The 22,661-nt window shown below is 35.6% G+C and overlaps 1 protein-coding gene across 1 annotated transcript in view; it reads left to right on the top strand.

The window, feature by feature from the left end:
• LOC123551904 (uncharacterized) overlaps window positions 1–22,661 on the top strand; it is a 39,489-nt gene that overhangs the window by 2,148 nt on the left and 14,680 nt on the right. The window contains exons 2-17 of the mRNA XM_053541460.1: window positions 743–1,011; window positions 2,019–2,110; window positions 2,692–2,758; window positions 3,692–3,774; window positions 5,811–5,856; window positions 11,332–11,416; window positions 11,888–12,024; window positions 12,257–12,401; window positions 13,828–13,889; window positions 14,349–14,474; window positions 14,820–14,877; window positions 16,728–16,797; window positions 17,257–17,326; window positions 19,324–19,448; window positions 20,479–21,704; window positions 22,031–22,193. Coding sequence (XP_053397435.1) covers window positions 802–1,011; window positions 2,019–2,110; window positions 2,692–2,758; window positions 3,692–3,774; window positions 5,811–5,856; window positions 11,332–11,416; window positions 11,888–12,024; window positions 12,257–12,401; window positions 13,828–13,889; window positions 14,349–14,474; window positions 14,820–14,877; window positions 16,728–16,797; window positions 17,257–17,326; window positions 19,324–19,448; window positions 20,479–21,704; window positions 22,031–22,193 — 2,765 coding nt within the window. The 5' untranslated portion in view covers window positions 743–801. The remainder of the gene's footprint in view (window positions 1–742; window positions 1,012–2,018; window positions 2,111–2,691; window positions 2,759–3,691; window positions 3,775–5,810; window positions 5,857–11,331; window positions 11,417–11,887; window positions 12,025–12,256; window positions 12,402–13,827; window positions 13,890–14,348; window positions 14,475–14,819; window positions 14,878–16,727; window positions 16,798–17,256; window positions 17,327–19,323; window positions 19,449–20,478; window positions 21,705–22,030; window positions 22,194–22,661) is intronic.

Genomic DNA, 22,661 nt, shown 5'->3' on the forward strand with positions numbered 1-22,661 from the left:
TACCTTCCATGGTCTATTCAGAACATGGTAGCTAGTTTGTCATTTTTAACTGGGTTTTTTTTTCACCAATTTATTCATACTTGGTTAGAAGTAAAACAGTTGTTGCTTTTACCGTTTGTGATGAACTGTTGTTTACTGCAGACATTTTGCAAAAAATTCTAACATATATTGGACATTTTTATTCCACTTTGCCCAAATAACAAGGCATTTTGTTTGCTTTGCTGTTGGCATTTAAAAGTGCTATTTATTCAAACAAACTTTGGAAACTCAGCTAGCTATGTTTTGGACTTTTCAGATATCATATTTTGGTAAGAAGACAGATATTTCATGGCTATTAACAAAACTATAGTCACTCTATCGTGGGTATAACATTTAGAACTGCTACCAACAGTCTAGCTGACATGTAATTATACCCACTCTCTCAGGCAGTAGTTTTGACTGTGCCCTAGACACATTTTTACATTAAATACATGTACTTTTCTGATCACTTCAGCTAGATGAAATTACTAAAACCTACCTATTGCTGAGAAATGATGTTTGCTCCAACAAATAGTTACATTATATGTCATACTTCATGTTGGTTATTGCATTATGAAACTAGAAGGGAAACCTCGACTTCCATTATTTAATGAGGTACATTGTATACTTTAGTTCTTAGCAACTACTTTTCATCTATCTATAGGAAATATAATAAAAAAGTCATGTCCATTTTGGATGTTGTTAAATTGAAAGGTTATCTTAGTTTTAAGAAATGGAACTGTTACTATAGTACGTGATCTGGGGTATTGAGACATAGGAAAGATGTTTGGAGCAGACGCAGCCCAGGTCTCCATGCTGGAAAGTGATGGTCTACGATATGAAACAAGGCAGCGAGACACATTCGATTATCTGTTTCCTAAGTTTACCCATCAATCACCATGGCAACAGACTGGACAACATAGAAACAAACTGCTTCTAGAGGACTTCATCCTTATAGCAGAATTTTCTGAACAAGAGGGACCCAGACCAGTGGTAATACATATATATACATGGGTTACTTAGATTAGTGGGATTTTTTTTTTTTTTTTTTTAATTCATTTAATTGCTTTCCTCAGCCATTTTTAGGTGAATAATACCTTGATATTTGTAATCTTATGTGTGGGATGCTGAATTTTTCAGGTCTGGGTATTGCATTTTGTTCAGAGAGGCTATAATAGGAGAGCCATCTCAGCACTGTATTTTTTGTTGCGGTCAATTTGAATGAATATAATAAATGAGCCGCGCCATGAGAAAACCAACATAGTGGCTTTGCGGCCAGCATGGATCCAGACAAGCTTGCGCATCCACGCAGTCTGGTCAGGATCCATGCTGTTTGCTAACAGTTTCTCTAATTGAAGTAGGCTTTGAAAGCGAAAGCCACTATGTTGGTTCTCATGGTGTGGCTCATATATCATTTGAGCCTGTGGCAAGTTAAATATGTAACTGAACAAATGTATTTCTAATTATCACATATCCAGTTAAAATACAGCTTAAAAACAAACATCTTACCCTCATTCTGATACCATTACTCATAGATGTAGGAAGGACCAAGAGGTATTGACTGGACAAATTCATCTTGAGTTAACAATGTAATGAGTAACATGTGAAAATTAATCACAAAGTACTGATGCAGTGTAATGATTACCGTATCTATATTACTTTATTTGAACTTAATTATGATGTCTGCAAACTTTGATATTTGAATCAGTCTCAAATCTGCTTCTTTGAAAAATTAGTACAGGTGTCATATGAGAAGGTGTTGTTGTGACCCATGGGGTTCAAACCCACAAGCTTCTGGTTGAGTGGCTGGCATCCTAGCCTCAAGACTACTGCTCCCTTGTGGTTAATGAATATATTGCCTTCACTGTGTGTAATATCACTGAGTCTCAGTACAATATCAGTTTATGGGTGTAGGAATTTTTATGACAGGTTTGTATAGCTTTGCCTAGACTGGTAACAGGCTATCTCATTGTATTAGCTTTGGGTTTATTTGTTTTTAGATTGTCATTCCTAAGGATGGTGGACAGAACTTTGACCAGAATGAATTTTCTGTGAAAATACTAGCTGTAGATCACCAGTCCTCCATTGTTGAGTAAGTCTTTCTAGTTATACTGGTTACTTGGTAACATTTTACAACTTTGGGACCTGTGTTGTAGCGTGGTTCAGGTTGTAGATTTGAACTGCTTGCCTCCCACCAGTATGGGTTGGAATCGCATTCAGCAGGGAGCACTAACTCTTTCATGTGAGATAGCTGTCCAGCTGTTTCCGACGGTTTGTAGGTCTACCGAGGTACGTGCCCTGGTCTGAAATAATGGCAGGAGTAGCATTTTGGGTCCATTGTCACTGTTGACAATGAAAATTTGCAATATGGGTGTGATTCAGATTTCAGCTTTACAAAATGTTTACAGGGAACATTAAGCAACTTAGAGGTTTTGATACTGATTTAATAATAAGTAAATCATATTACTTGTAAAAAAAATCAGAGGGGTTGAAATGACGGAGGATGAGTAGGTTGTCATGTCAGATCCTGATTTCGTAATTTAACACTGCATGATATAACCTTAAGGCTTTATTTCAGAGGGGTTGAAATGACGGAGGATGAGTAGGTTGTCATGTCAGATCCTGATTTCGTAATTTAACACTGCATGATATAACCTTAAGGCTTTATTTCAGAGGGGTTGAAATGACGGAGGATGCACAGGTTGTCATGTCAGATCCTGATACAGATACACATGCATTTGTAAGTTTCCTGTAACTTACACTTTGTATTTTACTACATTAAATTTGTATCAGTGAAGGGGAGTGATTCTTAATTGTATACTTGATACACTGATAATGAGGTCTCTTTAAGAATATTTATCCTCTTTAAACTTATCACTTACTTAGAATTACTGCTGACTCCCTGTATAAATTACAGTCAGTACTTTGTACCATATGACTGGTCTATATTCAACATGTTTCTTGGGAATTCAAAAATAAAACTTGGAAAAATAATTTGTGATGTCATGTAATGGATTGCCTGTAAATAGTAAAAACTATTGGCCTATAGTTGTTACATCTGACCAGCAAGCCAGTAAGTGTGTGGAACGGATTTACACGGATTTACAAGAAAATGTAAAAAAGTTATTAAGGTGACTCCTCATGTCAGATCAAAAAATGAATAATTTATGATTATGATTCATAAATAATTATTTGAATAAATCTTTTCAGAATGTTAGGATATACAAATAAAGTATGACCAATAAAAAGTCACCTAATTTTTTCTTAACTGGGCTGATTGAACAAATTTGGAAGTCAATCTAGTTGTCATAACTCTGTTTCGATTAAATTTTTGTGTTTAGAAAAATTATACAACATAAATTTTAAATAAACTTTTCGCAGCTTTACATTTACCTACTTATTTTTTGTCATACTGTCTAATTAAATGTACAGGTCTGTATGCTTACATTTATCAAGTTTTAGATATTTTCCTTGATTAAAGGTAGCCACAAATTTAACGTTGATTTATCAGCATTTTTATTGCCATTTCATTCTGCCATAATTTAATCTTTGTTAGTTGTTATTGTAACACTATGACAGAACATGCAGAACAACCATAAGTTTGAAAGTAAAACAATTTTAAAAACATGTTCATTGACAAAGCATTAGAGATATGCACTATTTATGATTTCAGATTCACCATATTGTTTTGAATGACATCCAGGCTCGTGGATATGTTAGACCGTTTTGTATCAGTTACGTTACATCAGACCCACTGTAAGCCACTTATACAAAATAATTTTAAAAATACAAAATGTATTCAATAATTAGAATGGATTGAAAAGTTTCACACACATTTTCACTGTTCGATAATTCTGTTTTACCTTTTCACACAGATACATCCATTTATTGATATTTTGTATTCCTGCAGTGATCTTTTTTAACAACAAAGCGTTTGAATAGTCAAGCATTGCTGTCCTGTGGCAACTTTTGTGTAACTTACATTGTCATAATAAACTTTATAATTATTCATAATTAAAGTATTACCTGGTTATGGCCCTTATTTCACTTACAAATTGTTGAACACTCCAGCACTTTGTTGTATTGACAGCTCTTGTCTCATTTAGAATGACTAGTGTAATTTTCAGGAATCATTTGTAGTACAAAAAAGAACGTCTTTATGCCTTTTATTAGCTCACCTGTCACATAGTGACAAGGTGAGCTTTTGTGATCACCCTTCGTCCGTCGTGTGTCCGTGCGTGCGTCCGTCAACAATTTCTTGTCTGCACGATAGTGGTTTCATTTATGATTTTATTTCAACCAAACTTGCACACAACTTGTATCACCATAAGATCTCGGTTCCTTTCTTGAACTGGCCAGATCCAATTATGGGTTCCAGAGTTATGGCCCCTGAAAGGGCCAAAATCAGCTATTTTGACCTTGTCTGCGCAATAGCAGCTTTATTTATGATTTGATTTTTACCAAACTGGCACACAACTTGTATCACCATAAGATCTTGGTTCCTTTCTTGAACTGGCCAGATCCCATAATGGGTTCCAGAGTTATGGCCCCTGAAAGGGCCAGAATTAGCTATTTTGACCTTGTCTGCACAATAGCAGCTTCATTTATGATTTGATTTTAACCAAACTTGCACACAACTTGTATCACTATAAGATCTTGATTCCTTTGTTGAACTGGCTAGATTCCGTTATGGGTTCCAGAGTTATGGCCCCTGAAAGGGCCAGAATTAGCTATTTTGACCTTGTCTGCACAATAGCAGCTTCATTTATGATTTGAATTTAATCAGACTTGCACAAAACTTGTGTTGCCATAAGATCTCAGTTCCTTTGTTGAACCGGCCAGATCCCATAATGGGTTCCAGAGTTATGGCCCCTGAAAGGGCCAAAATTAGCTATTTTGACCTTGTCTGCACAATAGCAACTTCATTTATGATTTGATTTTAACCAAACTTGCACACAACTTGTATCACCACAAGATCTTGATTCCTTTCTTGAACTGGCCAGATTCCATCATGGGTTCCAGAGTTATGGCCCCTTGAAGGTCCAAAATTGGCTATTTTGGCTTTTGCAGCCATATAGAGACTTCATTTATGGTTTTATTTGATACAAACTTCCAAAATATCTTCAACAACAATAAATATTGGATTCCATGACAAATCAGATCCAATCGTAGGTTCCAGAGTTATTTTATATCTGATTACCTCCCCTGATTGTAGTCAAAATGGATTTATATCAGTAAGTACTTATAGACTTATTTGAAATTTCATTATTATCATTAGTTGGACTGAGTCAATCAGGGTAGATAACTGTGGACTGATTTTATGTCAAATTACCTCCCTTTATTTCAAATTAAAATGGGTATATCTCCGTAACTAATGAAGATACTGATCTGAAATTTCATTTATGTCAACAGATTTATTTGGCAGATCCTTCTTTTGTTCACTTACAATAATTTTCTTTTTAATTACTTCCCTTTTACGTTAATATAAATAGCTTATTTTTAGTAACTTTTTTATTATTGGCCGTAGGGAAAAACCGAGACCACTTTTCTGTGGTACAACATGGATGGTACCTCCAATTTTTAGGTGTATTTTGACATATCTGTACCTTGTAAGAATTTTTTTTTTCTTTTTGGTTAAATTTCTTTCCTTTGTTGTCCCTGTCCTTTGGACTTAGATATTTTTTCTGAGGACCTTCTTGTCCTCAAGTGCAATGATAACAGGTGAGCGATATAGGGCCATCATGGCCCTCTTGTTAGCTTTTTGGCCATAAATATCAACCTTGTTTTTACAGAAAAATAATGAAGTGCTATGAAGAGATATCCTCCCAGATGAAAAAGGTAGGTTCAAAAAGTAACTTCTATTCACTTTTATTTGCATTTTTACAAGAAATTATGTAATCATGAATTCCTCATAGATTTTTTTTCTGCAAATAACATCTCCAGATGAATCCATCAGTATGAAGTAAAAGGGAAGTTATGTTTATTTAGATTACCTGAATGATCTCCAGTATCAGACAGTTGATAAGACTTTATTTTTAAAGGTGTTTTTGCTTTTACTATTCAGTCAATGATCAATGACTTTTTTTACCTTCAAAAAATGACTTCAGTAAATGCAGTAAGCAAAAAAAAGATAAATTATAGCTAATTTTTTTACCTTGCAAATTGCATGCAGCCAAAAACTCTAATATTATAATATTAACTTATCAATGCAGCTGAATATGTTATACTAATACTGCCATACCTTGTGATGACGTTGATGATAAAATCTGTAGTTTACATTGCAATACAATTTAATAACTTTAAGTTAACTGAGAAGGAATCATTTTTACCTACAAATATTAGGATACAGATGATGTGAATGTTCCTTTTAGGTATTATTGAAACCGTGCATGTTAAAGGAATATGCTAGAGTCTCTGTATATGAGATGGGCAAAATTTTTCCAAATAATAGAATTTCTTCAAACTTTGGATATTGAAGGACAATTATCTAAGAAACAAAGATATGCAATAAAAGTCATAGGTCACCAGTATTGAAAAAGAGTTATCTGCCCTTGAAAACGACATTTTCCTCCTAAAAAATGACTTTATACATGATTTGATCACAAAAAACCCACAAGGATAAAAAGTGACCTACCTCGGCTTGGTCTTAATAATGGAATTTAAATAAAGTCCAGTTTACTACAGTCTTACACAACAAAACAGCAGCAATATCACACCAGGTCTACAACTTCTGCCCAACCCATAGTTTTTAGAAAGTTAATAGTGCATTTGTTTCCTTCAATTTTTCCCAAAAATCAATAAGTTACAATGCATTTTGCCCCAGTTTAACTAGAACTTGTACCTTTCCCAATATCTGATATCTGATAAAAAAAACCTCTGTTGATGCTGCCTTGATGAATCATCTGTAGTTCAGATTATGATGTTATTTTGAAAGTTGGAAAAGTATTTCTTACAAAATTAATGAAAGTGTATTGTTAAAAATCAGTCAAGATGCTGGATTACATGAAAAAGGTTTGACATACATTTGATGAGTAAATTAAAATCAGGGACTGCGTTTTAGGCGAAGTTGAGCGATAACTTCGCTTTAAAATATTTCACTTCGCCCTTCCCACCCAGAGCAGCGAAGTTCAAGTCGCCCTAAAATTGGATGAAAGGAAAACATAATCGGCAATAAAGTGCGCCGAGGTTATACATCTCGGTTATAAATGTAAAGTCTGTAAACACTATGCAATACACAGGATGTCACCGGGAGGCACACGCGGCGAAACGTGTCCATGACAACAAAAGATGATCACTCGATTTCAGATTGACGCTGCAGGATAAGCTGCTAATTGTTTGCATTTAATGTGATTGCAGTAAACGATAATTAAAGAATGAAAGAGCAATAATTAAAGTTGACCGAAATCGGAGATCAGAGAGCCCGAAAACTTCGTAAAACAGCGATAATTAACTTTCGAATTACAAACCTAATTACGTGTCAGTCGGCGCGTGGCGTGATTGACATCTGTCAGTAGCTAATAAACATACGACGCTCTGCCTACTGTCATACTTCTGTTTGTGGCGGTGAACAACACTGAAATTGAAATTCACCGAGATTTTGACTGACAAAGCAGAACTTTCGAACTCGAGACGCATATCACGGATCGAGCCGAAGCAAGGGACACTTTTTTGTGCTGGTCAAACTCGAGTTTTTCTTTATTTTCGCGGGTCAAAACACGGAACCTCGGGTCAACGAACGCCCTCAGTACTTTATAAGGAGATGTCTTATCCAGTAATTCATGGTTTGGGATAAAAATCGTTTCAAAATATTTTTTGCCATCACAATGCAGACTACCCGTTACTCCCGACGTTTATTAAAAATTCAGTCGGGATCTGCTTACTAATCATTTTAATTTCTGTTTCATTAAAAACAAATAAGTTAAATATAAGACCCTTGACAAACTATTAAATTTGTTGTTTGATAAAAATAGCAGACAACTCTTTTAGTACATTTTGAAATGTGTTAAAGGGAGGTAATACATTTAACCAATTTTTAATTTTTATGCCCCCGAAGGGAGGCATATAGTTTTTGAACCGTCTGTCTGTCTGTCGGTCTGTCAGTCTGTCGGTCTGTCAGTCTGTCGGTCTGTCCGCAATTTTCGTGTCCGGTCCATATCTTTGTCATCGATGGATGGATTTTTAAATAACTTGGCATGAATGTGTACCACAGTAAGACGACGTGCAGTGCGCAAGACCCAGGTCCGTAGCTCAAAGGTCAAGGTCACACTTAGACGTTAAAGGATAGTGCATTGATGGGCGTGTCCGGTCCATATCTTTGTCATCGATGGATGGATTTTCAAATAACTTGGCATGAATGTGTACCACAGTAAGACGACGTGCAGTGCGCAAGACCCAGGCCCATAGCTCAAAGGTCAAGGTCACACTTAGACGTTAAAGGATAGTGCATTGATGGGCGTGTCCGGTCCATATCTTTGTCATCGATGGATGGATTTTCAAATAACTTGGCATAAATGTGTACCACAGTAAGACGACCTGTCATGCACAAGACCCAGGTTCGTAGCTCAAAGGTCAAGGTCACACTTAGACGTTAAAGGATAGTGCATTGATGGGCGTGTCCGGTCCATATCTTTGTCATCGATGAATGGATTTTCAAATAACTTGGCATGAATGTGTACCACAGTAAGACGACATGTCACACGCAAGACCCAGGTCCGTAGCTCAAAGGTCAAGGTCACACTTAGACGTTAAAGATCATTTTTCATGAAAGTGCATTGATAGGCATGTCCGGTCCATATCTTTGTCATTCATGCATGGATTTTAAAATAACTATGCATGAATGTGTGACACAGTAAGACGATGTGTCGCGCGCAAGACCCAGCTCCGTAGGTCAAAGGTCCTAAACTCTAACATCGGCCATAACTATTCATTCAAAGTGCCATCGGGGGCATGTGTCATCCTACGGAGACAGCTCTTGTTTTATGTCAAAATACATAGTTTTAAAAAATACTGCCCCTGATTTTTAAGTCTTATCTACTGTCAGATCAATAAAAATAACACTTCCTTGTAAGTTTGAGAGTTGAAGGAACTACATATAATTTTTTTTAACTCAGAATGCTCACATACGTGAAAAGGCGGCTCTAGGAAGAAAGAAATCCAAGAAATATTAAGTACTGGTTATATGAGGAAAGATTTGTTGTGTCAAGTTGTCAAACGTTTTGCAGTAAAACAGTGCAAATATGCACTGTATTGTTGAAACATTGCACCATTTTTAGCTCATCTGATTTTTTGAAAAAAAATGATGAGTTATTGTCATCACTTGAGCGGTTGTCGGCGTCGGCGTCGGCGTCTGCGTCGGCGTTGCCTGGTTAAGTTTTATGTTTAGGTCAGCTTTTCTCCTAAACTATCAAAGCTATTGCTTTGAAACTTGGAATACTTGTTCACCATCATAAGCTGACCCTGTATAGCAAGAAACATAACTCCATCTTGCTTTTTGCAAGATTTATGGCCCCTTTTGTACTTAGAAAATATCAGATTTCTTGGTTAAGTTTTATGTTTAGGTCAACTTTTCTCCCAAACTGTCAAAGCTATTGCTTTGAAACTTGGAATACTTGTTCACCATCATAAGCTGACCCTGTACAGCAAGAAACATAACTCCATCTTGCTTTTTGCAAGATTTATTGCCCCTTTTGGACTTAGAAAATCAGTTTTCTTGGTTAAGTTTTATGTTTAGGTCAGCTTTTATCCTAAACTATCAAAGCTATTGCTTTAAAACTTGCAGCACTTGTTCACCATCATAAGTTGACCCTGTACAGCAAGAAACATAACTCCATCCTGCTTTTTGCAAGATTTATGGCCCCTTTTGGACTTAGAAAATATCAGATTTCTTGGTTAAGTTTTATGTTTAGGTCAACTTTTTCTCTTAAACTATCAAAGCTATTGCTTTGAAACTTGCAACACTTGTTCACCATCATAAGCTGACCCTGTACAGCAAGCAGCGTAACTCCATCCTGATTTTTGCAATAATTATTGCCCCTTTTGGACTTAGAAAATCATTTTCTTGGTTGAGTATTATGTTTAAGTCAACTTTTCTCATAAACTATCAAAGCTATTGCTTTAAAACTTTCAACAGTTTTTCACCATCATAAGTGGACACTGTACATCAAAAAACATAACTCTATCCTGCTTTTTGCAAGAATGATGGCCCTTTTTAGACTTAGAAAATCACGGGTAGGACAATATTTCTATCACACAAAAAAAATCAGATGAGCGTCAGCACCCGCAAGGCGGTGCTCTTGTTAGCTCGACTATTCATAGAATAGTAGAGCTATTGGACTCGCCCATGCGTCGGCGTCCGCGTCCCGATTTGGTTAAGTTTTTGTATGTAAGCTGGTATCTCAGCAACTACTTGTGGGAATGGATTGAAACTTCACACACTTATTCACTGTGATAAACTGACTTACATTGCACAGGTTCCATAACTCTATTATGCTTTTTTACAAAATTATGCTCCTTTTTCGACTTAGAAATTTTTGGTTAAGGTTTTGTATGTAAGCTGGTATCTCAGTAATCACTTGTGGGAATGGATTGAAACTTCACACACTTATTCACTGTGATAAACTGACTTACATTGCACAGGTTCCATAACTCTATTTTGCTTTTTTACAAAATTATGCCCCTTGTTCGACTTAGAATTTTTTGGTTAAGGTTTTGTATGTAAGCTGGTATCTCAGTACTCACTAATTGGAATGGATTGAAACTTCACACACTTGTTCACTGTCATGATCTGACTTGCAATGCAATGGGTCAATAACTCAACTTCACATTTTACAAAATTATGCCCCTTTTTCGACTTAGGAATTTTGGGTTAAATTCCTATTATGTAAGCTGGTATCTTAGTACCCACTAACGGGAATGGATTGAAACTTCACACACTTGTCCACTGTCATGAGCTGATAAGCACTGTGCAGGTTCCATAACCCTATTTTGCTTTTTTACTAAATTATGTCCCTTTTTCGACTTTCGTATGCATTCAATCGACAAGGCTGTTGAATAGTCGAGTGTTGCTGTCCTCCGACAGCTCTTGTTATTTATGTCATAAAAAGATAATACTACAAATGGAACTGAATAAACTATTATTGTTATTTAATGCATGTAAGCAATGTCCTGTCTCACGTTTGCCGAACTGCTCCCAAAATTTCAAAACTTCTCCCTATTTCCCCAGGAGGGAGAAGTCACTTCTCCCTAATTTTCAAGGCTAAGGTAGTCCCTGAAAATAATGAAATATATAGTTGATTACTACCTGTTTTACTATAGGTTGCTAGACTGATGAAGTATGGAAACCGCCTGGTGTTTATGAGGGATCTGGAGAAACATCAAGAAGATCTCAGCTATACAAAAGGTGAGGTTAAATGGTTCTGTTGAGTGGTAACATGTCCGACTACAAAACCAGGGGTTATGAGTTTTAGCCTAACCTCCGCAACCAATATTATTATTATATTTGTACTGTGAGCTAATTTATTTTATATGATGCTGCAATAGTATGATTTCTGAATAAGTATCAATGACAAATTTATTTGATGTTGGGGCTTCTTTTAGTGATTGAATCCACCACAAAATCCGCGAAAAATAGTCCAAGAGATCATCAACCATTAGCACAGACCAAGATCAGCCTGCGCATCTGTACAGGGTGATCATGGCCTGCACTGTTCGCAGTTCAGTGAGTAAATTTTCAGTGAACACCCCTTCAAATAATAAGTGAAATTGAATGATGAACCAGTCCATTTTAGAAATACAGCAGGATAAAGGTTAATGATTTCTTACAAGTTTGACACTGTAACCTTGAAACACATTGAATACATGTATATTTCAGCCCACCTGCTGTTGTCCCAGAATAGAAGCCAGGTTTCAGCACAAGGTGACAGCGACCTACTCAATGCCCTAAATACACTGCGACAATGTATGGAAGAGGTCAAGGACATTCTCTCTAACCTCAAACCTCTTCTACAGGTAAGTGCTGTTATAACATATAAATGGAACATACGTTAAGAATAGAATATAGATCATTTATTAAACTTGAAATTAACACATAATTATGTACACGGACGTTTGTCTTTATCCTTTCTTGATTGAAACAAATACTCATAAGTAAAAAAAAAACTAGTTAACAAATACATCCATCCCCCCAGTCTGAACCATATATTGATAGACATTTGATAGATTTTATGTTTGACATGTTTAGGTTGACGCAGAGTTGTCGGAGAGATTTCAGTTTTACGAGAGAGAACTTAGAAGTCATAGACACAAGGGAGATATTGATTCTGACTCGTCAAGTCTCAAAGATTTTGAAAGTAAAGATGACGTTCATTACACTGACTGCCATCTTTGTAAGTAATCTTTATGTTGTACTGGAACAGTAGTCATATATAAGAAGTGAACGTTGTCCATGAATAGTGCCTTATGATATAATGAAACTATGCCATTATGACATTAAATTTTCTGTCGGTTCGGAAGTGCTGTATGTGTTTAAAGTTAAAAATTGTACACTGTTGATGACATAATTAATACAGCAAACAATTTATTATTTTCTTTGATATTTCATAATCAGGACTGTAGCAAGAGGCTAAAGTTAACAACGGCAAATAAGATAGTGCATTAGTTGGTGGATGAAGTGTTTTCTTCAGAAGCTTTTGGTTACCTGTAAAAAGAACAAGGATAAGAAAGGATAAGATCATGATAGGAATAATACGGCCCCATATTTCCAGAGTTATGGCAGCTGAAGTAGTACAAAATGCACATTTTCACCTTGTGACTCGCCCAGCTCAAATAGTATATATTATAAATTAATTAAACCTTGCATGCTCCTTGATTGTAATATGAATTTGTGCACCTTCTAGTTTTTGTCTGAATTCACCCTCTATTTCCAGAATTATGGCCCTTGAAATAGTCAAAAATGCACATTTTCACCTTGTAACTCACCTAGCTCAAAAAGTATTTGATATAAATTGATGAAAACTTACATGAGTCTTTATCTTGATATGAACTTGCGCACCTTATTTTTTTTTGTCTGCCTCCGCCCCTATTTCCAAAGTTATGGTCCCCAAAATAGCCAAAAATGCACATTTCCATCTTGTGACGTGCATGAGTCTTTATCATGATATTTACTTGCGCACCTTTTTTGGCTGGCTCCACCCCTAATTTTTAAAGTTATGGCCCCTGAAATAGTAAAAAGTGCACATTTTCACCTAATGATGTGCTTAGCTCAAGAAGTATTTGATGTAAATTCATGAAACATTGCATGATTCTTTATCATGATGTGACCTTGCACACTTGGCATTCTTCTTGAGATTCTTGTGCTCATTGCAGAGTTATGACCCTTGAAATAGCCAAAATAGTGGATTTTTGTGTGTGATACTTATTAGAATAATGAATCCTTTTTATAAAATGTTTGTTGAGGCTATACCCACTTAAGACTGCAAATATTTGACTTATTGCCCCTTATTTCTGACAAATGTACCAGTGGGGACACACCCTATTTCCTACAGACACATTCTAGTTATTACATAGAACAAAGAGGAAAATCAACCATGATGAATAGTATAGTAGACAAATTGACTGAGGCAAATGCATCCATAGTGGCTACAGCCATGCTATTTACACAGTTTAGATTTACGAAGTAATTGAATTTCAGTGGTTGTCTGATTTTAATTTCTTTTTAACTTTATATGTATTTTAAGATTATATTTCCTGGTCCCATGAGTTAGACTAGCTGGTTCCATTTCCTGTATAACTTCACTGCTACTGTATTTTCAGCTGGTTCCTTGACTGACAGAACAACAGAGTTTAGTTTGTTCAGTAAAGTTAAAGATCAAAAGGTATAGACTCTGTGATCTTCTGTTACATTTCATTATCTATACTCTACTATAAAGAAAAGTGACAACATGAAACAATGCATTTATAAAATGAAACTAAAGGAATACAGGCACACTTCATGAAAAAAAATATCTAGGAAATGTTTATCACTTGAACATTTTGTATACAATGTCTTTTTTGAGATAAAAAAGATTTACCTGCAATCACAAGTAAGGAACCTAAAATGCCTCTTTTAAGTTAATGAGTGTCTTGTATGAAAAGTTGTTTTTACAGCAAAGTTCAGATGCACTGCACAGCTTTGTTTAAGACCTTACAGTATGGTTCAGCAAAGTTGCTCTTTGCAGTGATTGGTTCTCTGAATGCAGAATAATATAATGTTATTTTGTAGATTGAAAAATATGATTTCTTTCAGTTCTTTAATAGAGTTATTAAATTTACCAACATTATTATTGACATTTCAGCCTAAAATTCTGGATGTAAGCACAATACGTGGTAAGCGTAGATTTGATCGTTCATTACGTGGCCTACATGAACTGTGTTCCTGGGGTACTAAAGAAGGTCTGCAGAAGCTAAGAGCATTTAGAGAGGTATGAAAACACTAAATCTAAATTTAATTAGGTATGGAAACACTAAATCTGATATTTGTATGATTCAAAATTAGGTCTGAAGTTTCTGAATGCTTTGTCTTATTTCAAATTAAAAATATTTTTACTTAAATCAAAATAAAAGAATCACCAACTCAGAACAGCAAATAAAATTTTGATTTTTATGCAGCATGATAAATGCAACTTCATTGTTCAAGTGGATAAATTTTGATTTTTACAGTGAATACCATTAAAATTTAACGAACACAGTATTATAGGATGTTTAGTTATAAACATTTCTTGTATTTCAAAAGACACATATTTCAAAGAGCATTGCTTTCTTTTCAGTTTCTGAAGAGAGATTTGGCTAGTATATATGTGGATGAACTGGATATGTCAGCTCTCAGTAAGTCAGTCTTACTTCTGCTTTAATTAAGTTTTTAAGGAAAAATGCCCTATATGGCAGTATGTTCTTACATCATAAATGATGACAATGTATCCATTCTGTAGCTAAACAAATTGGTATAATTGCTTCTTTATCTATTGAAAAACATCATTAGCTTGACTATTCAAAGAATAGTCTAGCTATTCTACTCACCCTGGCGTCGGCGTCACACCTTGGTTAAAGTTTTGCATGCAAGTACATACAGCTATCATTTAAAGGCATATAGCTTTGAAACTTATTTTTGCTTTTTCTAAGTCAACCAACCTCACTGGGTCAGGTTCCATAACTCTGACATGTATTTTGAGCAAATTATGCCCCCTTTTGGACTTAGAAAATTCTGGTAAAAGTTTTACATGCAAGTTACTACCTCAAAAACTAATGCAGATATTGAATTGAAACTTCACATGTGTCTTCAGGGTTATAAAACTAGTTAATAGCATCAAGTCCCATAACTCTGACCTTCATTTTGGCCAAATTATGCCCCCTTTTGGACATAGAAAATCCTGGTTAAAGTTTTGCGTGCAAGTACATACAGCTATTACTAAAAGGCATATAGATTTGAAACTTATTTTTCTTTTTCTAGATTAATTACCAACCTCACTGGATCAAGTCCCATAACTCTGACATGTATTTTGGGCAAATTATGCCCCCTTATGGACTTAGAAAATTCTGGTCAAAGTTTTACATGCAAGTTACTATCTGCAGAACAAATACAGATATTAAGTTGAAACTTCACGTGTGCCTTCAGGGTTATAAAACTAGTTGATAGCATCAAATCCCATAACTCTGACATGCATTTTGGTCAAATTATGTCCCCTTTTGAACTTAAAACACTTATGATATTTTAACATTTTGGGTAATATTTTCCTGCTTCTGGGACAATATTTCGAATAGTCGAGCATTGGCTGTCTTAAGGACAGCTCTTGTTTGGTATTTACATTGAAAGGGCATGATTTTTTGTTTAAATTGAAATTACATTATTTGGTATTAACATTGAAAAAAATATGATCTGTTGTTTACATTGAAAATACATGATCCGGTGTTTTCATTTAAGTCTGCATCTCAAACACCTCAGAAGAACTAAATAGTGTCAAATTTTTCTTTGCATGTTCAGAACGTTCATTCTTTACTAAGGCAGAAAGGATTGTGCTATGTTCTTACAGAAACTTTAAAAATCTCAGTTTATGTTCACTAATTATGTCTCCCACCACACAGTGATGTGGGAGACATATTGATTTACTCCAGTCTGTGTGTGTATGTGTCTGTGTGTCTGTCACAAAGCTTGTCCACACTCTTAAGTCGAACATTTCTCATCCGATCTTCACCAAACTTGAACAAAATGTGTTTGCCAGTAAGTGCTCGGCCAAGTTCGATAACTAGCCAAATCAGCCCAGGCATTGCCCTTGAATTACCAAAAAACACTTGCGCATTTTTGACCTCAAACCGGCGCCTATAGGGTACTTTTGGTGTCAAAAAAGTGCATGCACATGTGCTCTAAGTAAACAGTATATAAAGACTGACCTACTATTTAGATGATTAAGCAGTTGTGGGAGACATGTGCTTTTCTCAAAAGCATCTCTAGTTTAAAAGTAAAACCAGATCTTAGTATGAACTGGAGAAGTCAATTTTACTTGAAATACTTTGAGTGAAACAAAATATTTTCTGTGACAGAGTAATAAGACAACTTTAAAACACACTTTCTTTGGCATTCACTAGCAGAATACTTCACAATAACGGTCATAAAGGCTTTGTATTGTAAAACTTCAAACAACCATACTAAATGAATAAATTGTGTAAATGAATAATTTCAGTTCCTGAAAGTGGGGTGCTTTGTTTTAGTAACAATACAGTTGGTGCTAATTTTCTGTCAACTTCAGGCAGGTGGGTAGTGTAATGTATTTCTAAAATGTCTACAACCTACCACTTAAATAGAAGCCAGTGTTTCCATGGTTAAGGTTGCAGACTTTAAATAACAAATAATTTGCACATCTTTGTGTTTGGAGTTTAGAATTTCTACAAGAGGAAGCTATCTAGCTAGCTTTCAGGAAGTCTGGTGGTTCTTTCCATGTGCCTGCCTGTGCCTGGTGCACGAATAATGTTGGGAGGGACACTTAAGGGTCTTTTTTCACCTTTGCTACTGAAAATTTAGGGTATGACCTGATCTGTGTAATGGTATGAATTAAAAAATTACATAACATTAAATACCTGTCGAATGATTTTATTCAGTCTGTCAATAGTTTTGCTTGTATAAAACATCAACACTGCTTATAGTAATGTTTATAAAGCTATAGAGATTTTGCCGAGGTTTTAAGCTTGTGAAAGAGACATTTGTATTTACAGTATTAAAAATTCATGTTGTGTGAAGAGGAAAGTATCAGAGGTGACCTTCCATCATGCTGGCTTAACATCGGTAAGGATCTCTTACATTTGAACTTTATTTCCTGGTTATCTCCAAGTCTGTGTACACATCTTGGTTGATATTTCGTTACATTGTAATTTTATATAACAGTAGCTGCAAGTGAGAGTGAAAACTCTCCTATTCATTTCATGTCAATTTAAAATGTGACTTTCTCTGTAGAAAACTAGTTTTGTAAAGGGTCAGTTTTACTTAGTTAATTGACATTACATTACAGCATGTTTCCAGTTGTTACAAAATTTTGACCTGTAACAAAAATATTAAACATTTTCACACCTGTTTTAAGGTGGCAAGTTTATTTGCAAAAATAGAACCATGGTGAAAACCACTCGGTTTACATTATTTCATTTATAATTGAGTAACCAATTTTTATGCCCCCAAAGGGAGGCATATTAGTTTTCCACTGTCCGTTCGTTTGTTCGTTCGTCACAACGTTAACTTTTTGCATGAAGGCACTTTACTCGCGAACCACTGCACCCAGGACCTTCAAACTTCACATGCTGATAGTACTTATTGAGTATACAACCCCTACTGACTTTGGGGTCACCAGGTCAAAGGTCAAGGTCACCAGGTCAAACCTCAAGGCGCTGCGGGGGCATTTGTCACCATTAGTGACAGCTCCTGTTTTTTTGGGGGTTTTTTGTTGTTTTTTTTGTAATATGGAAATATTTTGGAATTGAATGGAAGTTACATTTCTACAACTTACAGACCCCTGAGTAGAATTACTTCCCTTCAGAGGCAGATACAGTGAAATCATTTAATGTCATTGGTATAAATTTTAGTGGTTCTGTCCAAAAACGGCTATTTTATTGAGATATGAATCTGTGGATTTCAACACATCAAAGTGAAAGAATTGGAGCTTAGCTTATTAGTTGGGATTTAATGTCATAGATTGACAAAACCATGAAATCCATGAAAAATAAGTCCCATGTTCTCCATATTGTGTTTTCCTGTGGATTACACAAAATTCCCAGAGGAAAGATTATAAGAGTGGACACACATGACCACAATGGATGTTTTATAGAATTTATTGTTACTAGACTCTGCTACAGTAGTTTCATTTTTCAAAACATTTTTAGCTCAATAGGGAGAGCACAGATCTAGGGATCTCGGGGGTTGTGAGTTCCATCCTCGGGTAGGGCGTATGTTCTCTGCGACGATTTGATAAAAGACATTGTGTCTGAAATCATTCGTCTTCTACCTCTGATTCATGTGGAGAAGTTGGCAGTTACTTGCCGAGAACAGGTTTGTACTGGTACAGAATCAAAGAACACTGGTTAGGTTAACTGCCCGCAGTTACATATCTGAAATACTGTTAAAAGATGGCGTAAAACTTAAAACAAACAATCATAACATCTTCATCAGGAGTATAAAATACAACAAAATATTTGACTAGGATAAAAAATGGAGCATCACATGATGTACATAGACTCTAAAAATAAACATGAAATCTAGAAATATGCAAAGAATTTTCAAGGTATAGTGTGTATTGATTGTATTGTTATTTAGACAACAGTTCTATTCTGTTGCAGTCATTGTAGGCGTAAATTTACCATATACTGAGTAGATAAATACTCCAGCAAAAATCCCTAGTAAATTAATTTCTCAAGAGGTGGGATCTATTTAGCCATCTGATTAAGGACTTCAAAACACTTGCCCCTCACTGATGTGAATATGAAATCTCTCCTGGGGTTGAAGAATTCTTCATGTGAGGAAGCTATTTGGTTAGTTTACTAAAGGTTGGTGGTTCTACTCAAGGCTATCCTATGATGAAATAGTGCCGAGAGGTGCACCTGGGTCTTCCTCCACTCTCAAAAGCTTAAGAATTTACTGTATGACCTAAATTATTTTGGTACGACTCTCTCAGAGAGTCAGCCTCTGTACAGCAAACATGTTTCAGGTGACACAGCATATTCAAGGTTTTAAAGTTTTCTTGATTCTATTTATCTCCCCTTAAATCATTGTGTTGAAGTATATTTTTTTGTTTCCAGCTTGGGTCGGTGGAAAGTTTCAAGTCCCTGTCTTCCTCCTTCCAGTCGTTTTATGATGATGACACGATGTATTCTGCTAACTCCAGTATGGTAGACACTTCTGTCAGCAGCTCTGCTTTAGACAGGTAAATAGTATTTTGTAAGTTTTCAGTCCTATGATGATAATATTATCCGTCCAGCTTATAGCACTTGTTAGGTTTAAAGCTGTTGAGCATGGAGACATAGAAGCCCTGATTGATATGACAACTGGCATGGTGATTGTGTCTAAAATGATTTAATGTAGTTTTTACTTTTTGAATGAATTACGACAATGACATTCTTAGTCATTCTCAAATACACTGTGTTAGATAAACCATTATGGGGTTTCAGCAACTTGAATCAATGGTTCAGAGTGAGCTGATGGATTTTCACTTTATTTGGTCAGAAGCATCCTTGCACTGATCTGTAACGGTTCTACTTAACCCCTTTATGTGGTCATCAGAGCTAAAACTAGAAAAAGCCATTAGAAGACTTGTTGTCATGAACCACATTAAGGAACTTTACCAAACATGGTCAGAAGTATCCTTGTTTAGGCCTCTCTCATACTTGTAAAAATGACTCCACTTGGCCCCTTTTAGGGGTTACCAGAGCTAAAAATTGGGAAACCTTTAAACAAGTTTTTTTTTCATGAACTGATTGATGAATCATAACTAAACTTGGTATGTAGCATCCTTGAAACATCTCTCAAATTAGCTCATATGGTTCTGCCTGGCCCCTAAAAAGGAGCCACAAGAGATGAAAATAGAAAAATTGTTAAAACAGTATTTTGCCATGAAAGCTTGATGGATATTCACAAAACTTGGTCTGCAGCATCCTTGTAAAGTCTTATTACAAGATTAGTCCAATGGTTCTGCTTGACCCCTTTTAGAGAATGCCAGAGCCAGAAATGTAGAAACTGTTAATTAATATCCTTTGATGAACCACTTTCACAAACTTAGTCTGTATCACCCTTGTAAGTTTTCTCTCAGATCTGTTCAAATAGTCCGGTGTACTGTTGCAGGGGTCCCCAGAGGGAATTTTCCCCATTTTTTTTTCTGAAAAACATATTTCATTACCTTAACCCTGAAGGAAAAATGGAAAAAATATGTCCTAATATCTTAACATTTCCTTTTACAGGCAGATATCTGAGATATCAGGAGCCCCAGAAAGCTCGGATGGGGGTGCAGAAGATTTGATGTTCCCCAATGACAATTCCTTTGATACAAATAATTACCTTGACCTATCGGCTGAAGACTGGAACAGTTCACTCCTTAATACTTTAAAAGCAGGTGAAGTAGAGTTTGATAGTAAAGGTAAAGCAGTGGTTGAACAAAATTCCAAAAGTGATTCATTGGCCAATACACACAATGCTAAAGAGGAGCTGCCTCTGAAGAAAGACAGGAGTGATACTGCTAACTCTGATTTTGACAACATTGATATCGATAAAGATTTGAAATGTACTGCCAGAGGCTGTGCCTGTGAAAAGAAAATTAAATCATTGCCAGTAGATCATAGCAAGTGCAATATAGAACAAAATGGTGCTAACATTGCTGTATTAGAAACTCAGTGTGTTCTGAAAGATGAAATTAAAGAAGAGTGCAATGATAACTCAGAAGAGAGTAAAAACAATGTGTTCAATACCAAGAAACCAAACAGTTTGGATTTGGAGGCTAATAATGGTGCTGATGATTTAACTGTGATGGTAGAAGATGTTAGTGAAGATAACGGTGATATAACTCCTGTGATGACTGAAAGCAGTTCAACACATTGTGATCAATTTTCTGTGATAACTGATACTGACAATCCTAGTGCTGAAAAGGATAAAACAAACCAAGAGGGAAACAAGTTGGATGATGTAAATATTGTTAGTGAGTTAAGAGTGGACAATGATGTTGAAAGTAAAGGTAACTTTAAAGACAAAAATAAGGTTGATAATGTAAATGTCATGGAATCTTTGTTATCAGGTGATAAACAACCATTAGAAATCAATTCTGATCAGACTGAACAGGATATAGGTATAGTTTGTGAAAGTGACATGAAAGAAAATGATGTTAAACAAAAAACAGCAAAGTCTATTGTAAGCTCAGATAGTGGTTTTGATATGGAAAACGTACATGAAAAGCAGACCAGTCTAGACTTTGGAAGTGTAAGTGATAGACAATCAGAAATAGATTTCAGTGAGAATGACAGGTATTCTGGATCAGGCTTTGGTCATGGTCATGACAGACATGGGTTCAGTATTCATCGTGACATTAGCCAAGCTATAGGCACTGCTGATAAAACCTTGGGCATGGAGGCAAAGAAAAGAAAGTGGAAATTCATGCATCCATTTAAAAATTTACTGGATGGAGATTGTTCTGTTGGTGAGTATGCTTTAACAACTCTTCAGGAAAACAGATTGGACAAAACCTTTCATTAGAGTTCTATAAAAAAAAGTATTGCTTCAATGCAGTCTCTTGGGCACTGTTGTCTGTACGAAAATAAATTAGTATACATGAATGCGTTTTATTTTTACTCCTTGATTCATAACAATTAAACTTACATTTTCACTTTCCAAGCATTGAATAAAAATCCTGCTAGATGCTTAAGGTGTAGTATAGCACAGAAGACCCATGATTTTATAGCAGTATTGTTTGTTATAATTTAGTCAGTATCAGATTTTGTATAACAGTCAATCGTTTCTTTGTAGGTCAGTCCTTACAGAAGGTAATGGGTGGTTACAACAATCTACAGCATATTGTGTACAGTCTGTTGTCAGGGAGACCTGTTGTTGTCTTGGGAACCAGACGACAGGAAGTAGCTGTTAGAGAACTTATTCAGGCAATGTCTATGTTTGTGCCATATACACCAAGGTATAAATTGTTTTAAGATTAATGTTTTTATTAATATGAGACAGTTTCATACCTGTCAAGTCTTATGTTTTAGGCATGAGTGTCACACTTTTGGGTATCAAATCAAGCTGCCATCCTTATGCCTTTGGCATGAAATTCACACCTTTTTGCCTCAGATCAAGCTGTTATGCCCAGCCATACCTCAGGCTTCTGCTATGAGAGTCACTCTTTAAGACAAGTCATGCTCTTCCTTCCAGCCTTACCTCTTGATTGGGTGTAAGGGTCATGCTTAAAGGTGGTCAGTCAAGTTTGATCAACATTTTATAGCATTTTTCAGTTTTCATATTTTTTATAAGAGATTTATTTAAGGATCAAAAAGACCAATTACATAAAGTTATATCCCAATTGGCAATATATATGTTATTACTTTTTATGAAAATTTGAAATTACTTCTCTTTAATATAAAAGTATGTAAAAAGTGGTTTTATT

The sequence above is a fragment of the Mercenaria mercenaria genome, chromosome 4, assembly GCF_021730395.1.
Source record: "Mercenaria mercenaria strain notata chromosome 4, MADL_Memer_1, whole genome shotgun sequence".
Classification (NCBI taxonomy): domain Eukaryota; kingdom Metazoa; phylum Mollusca; class Bivalvia; order Venerida; family Veneridae; genus Mercenaria; species Mercenaria mercenaria.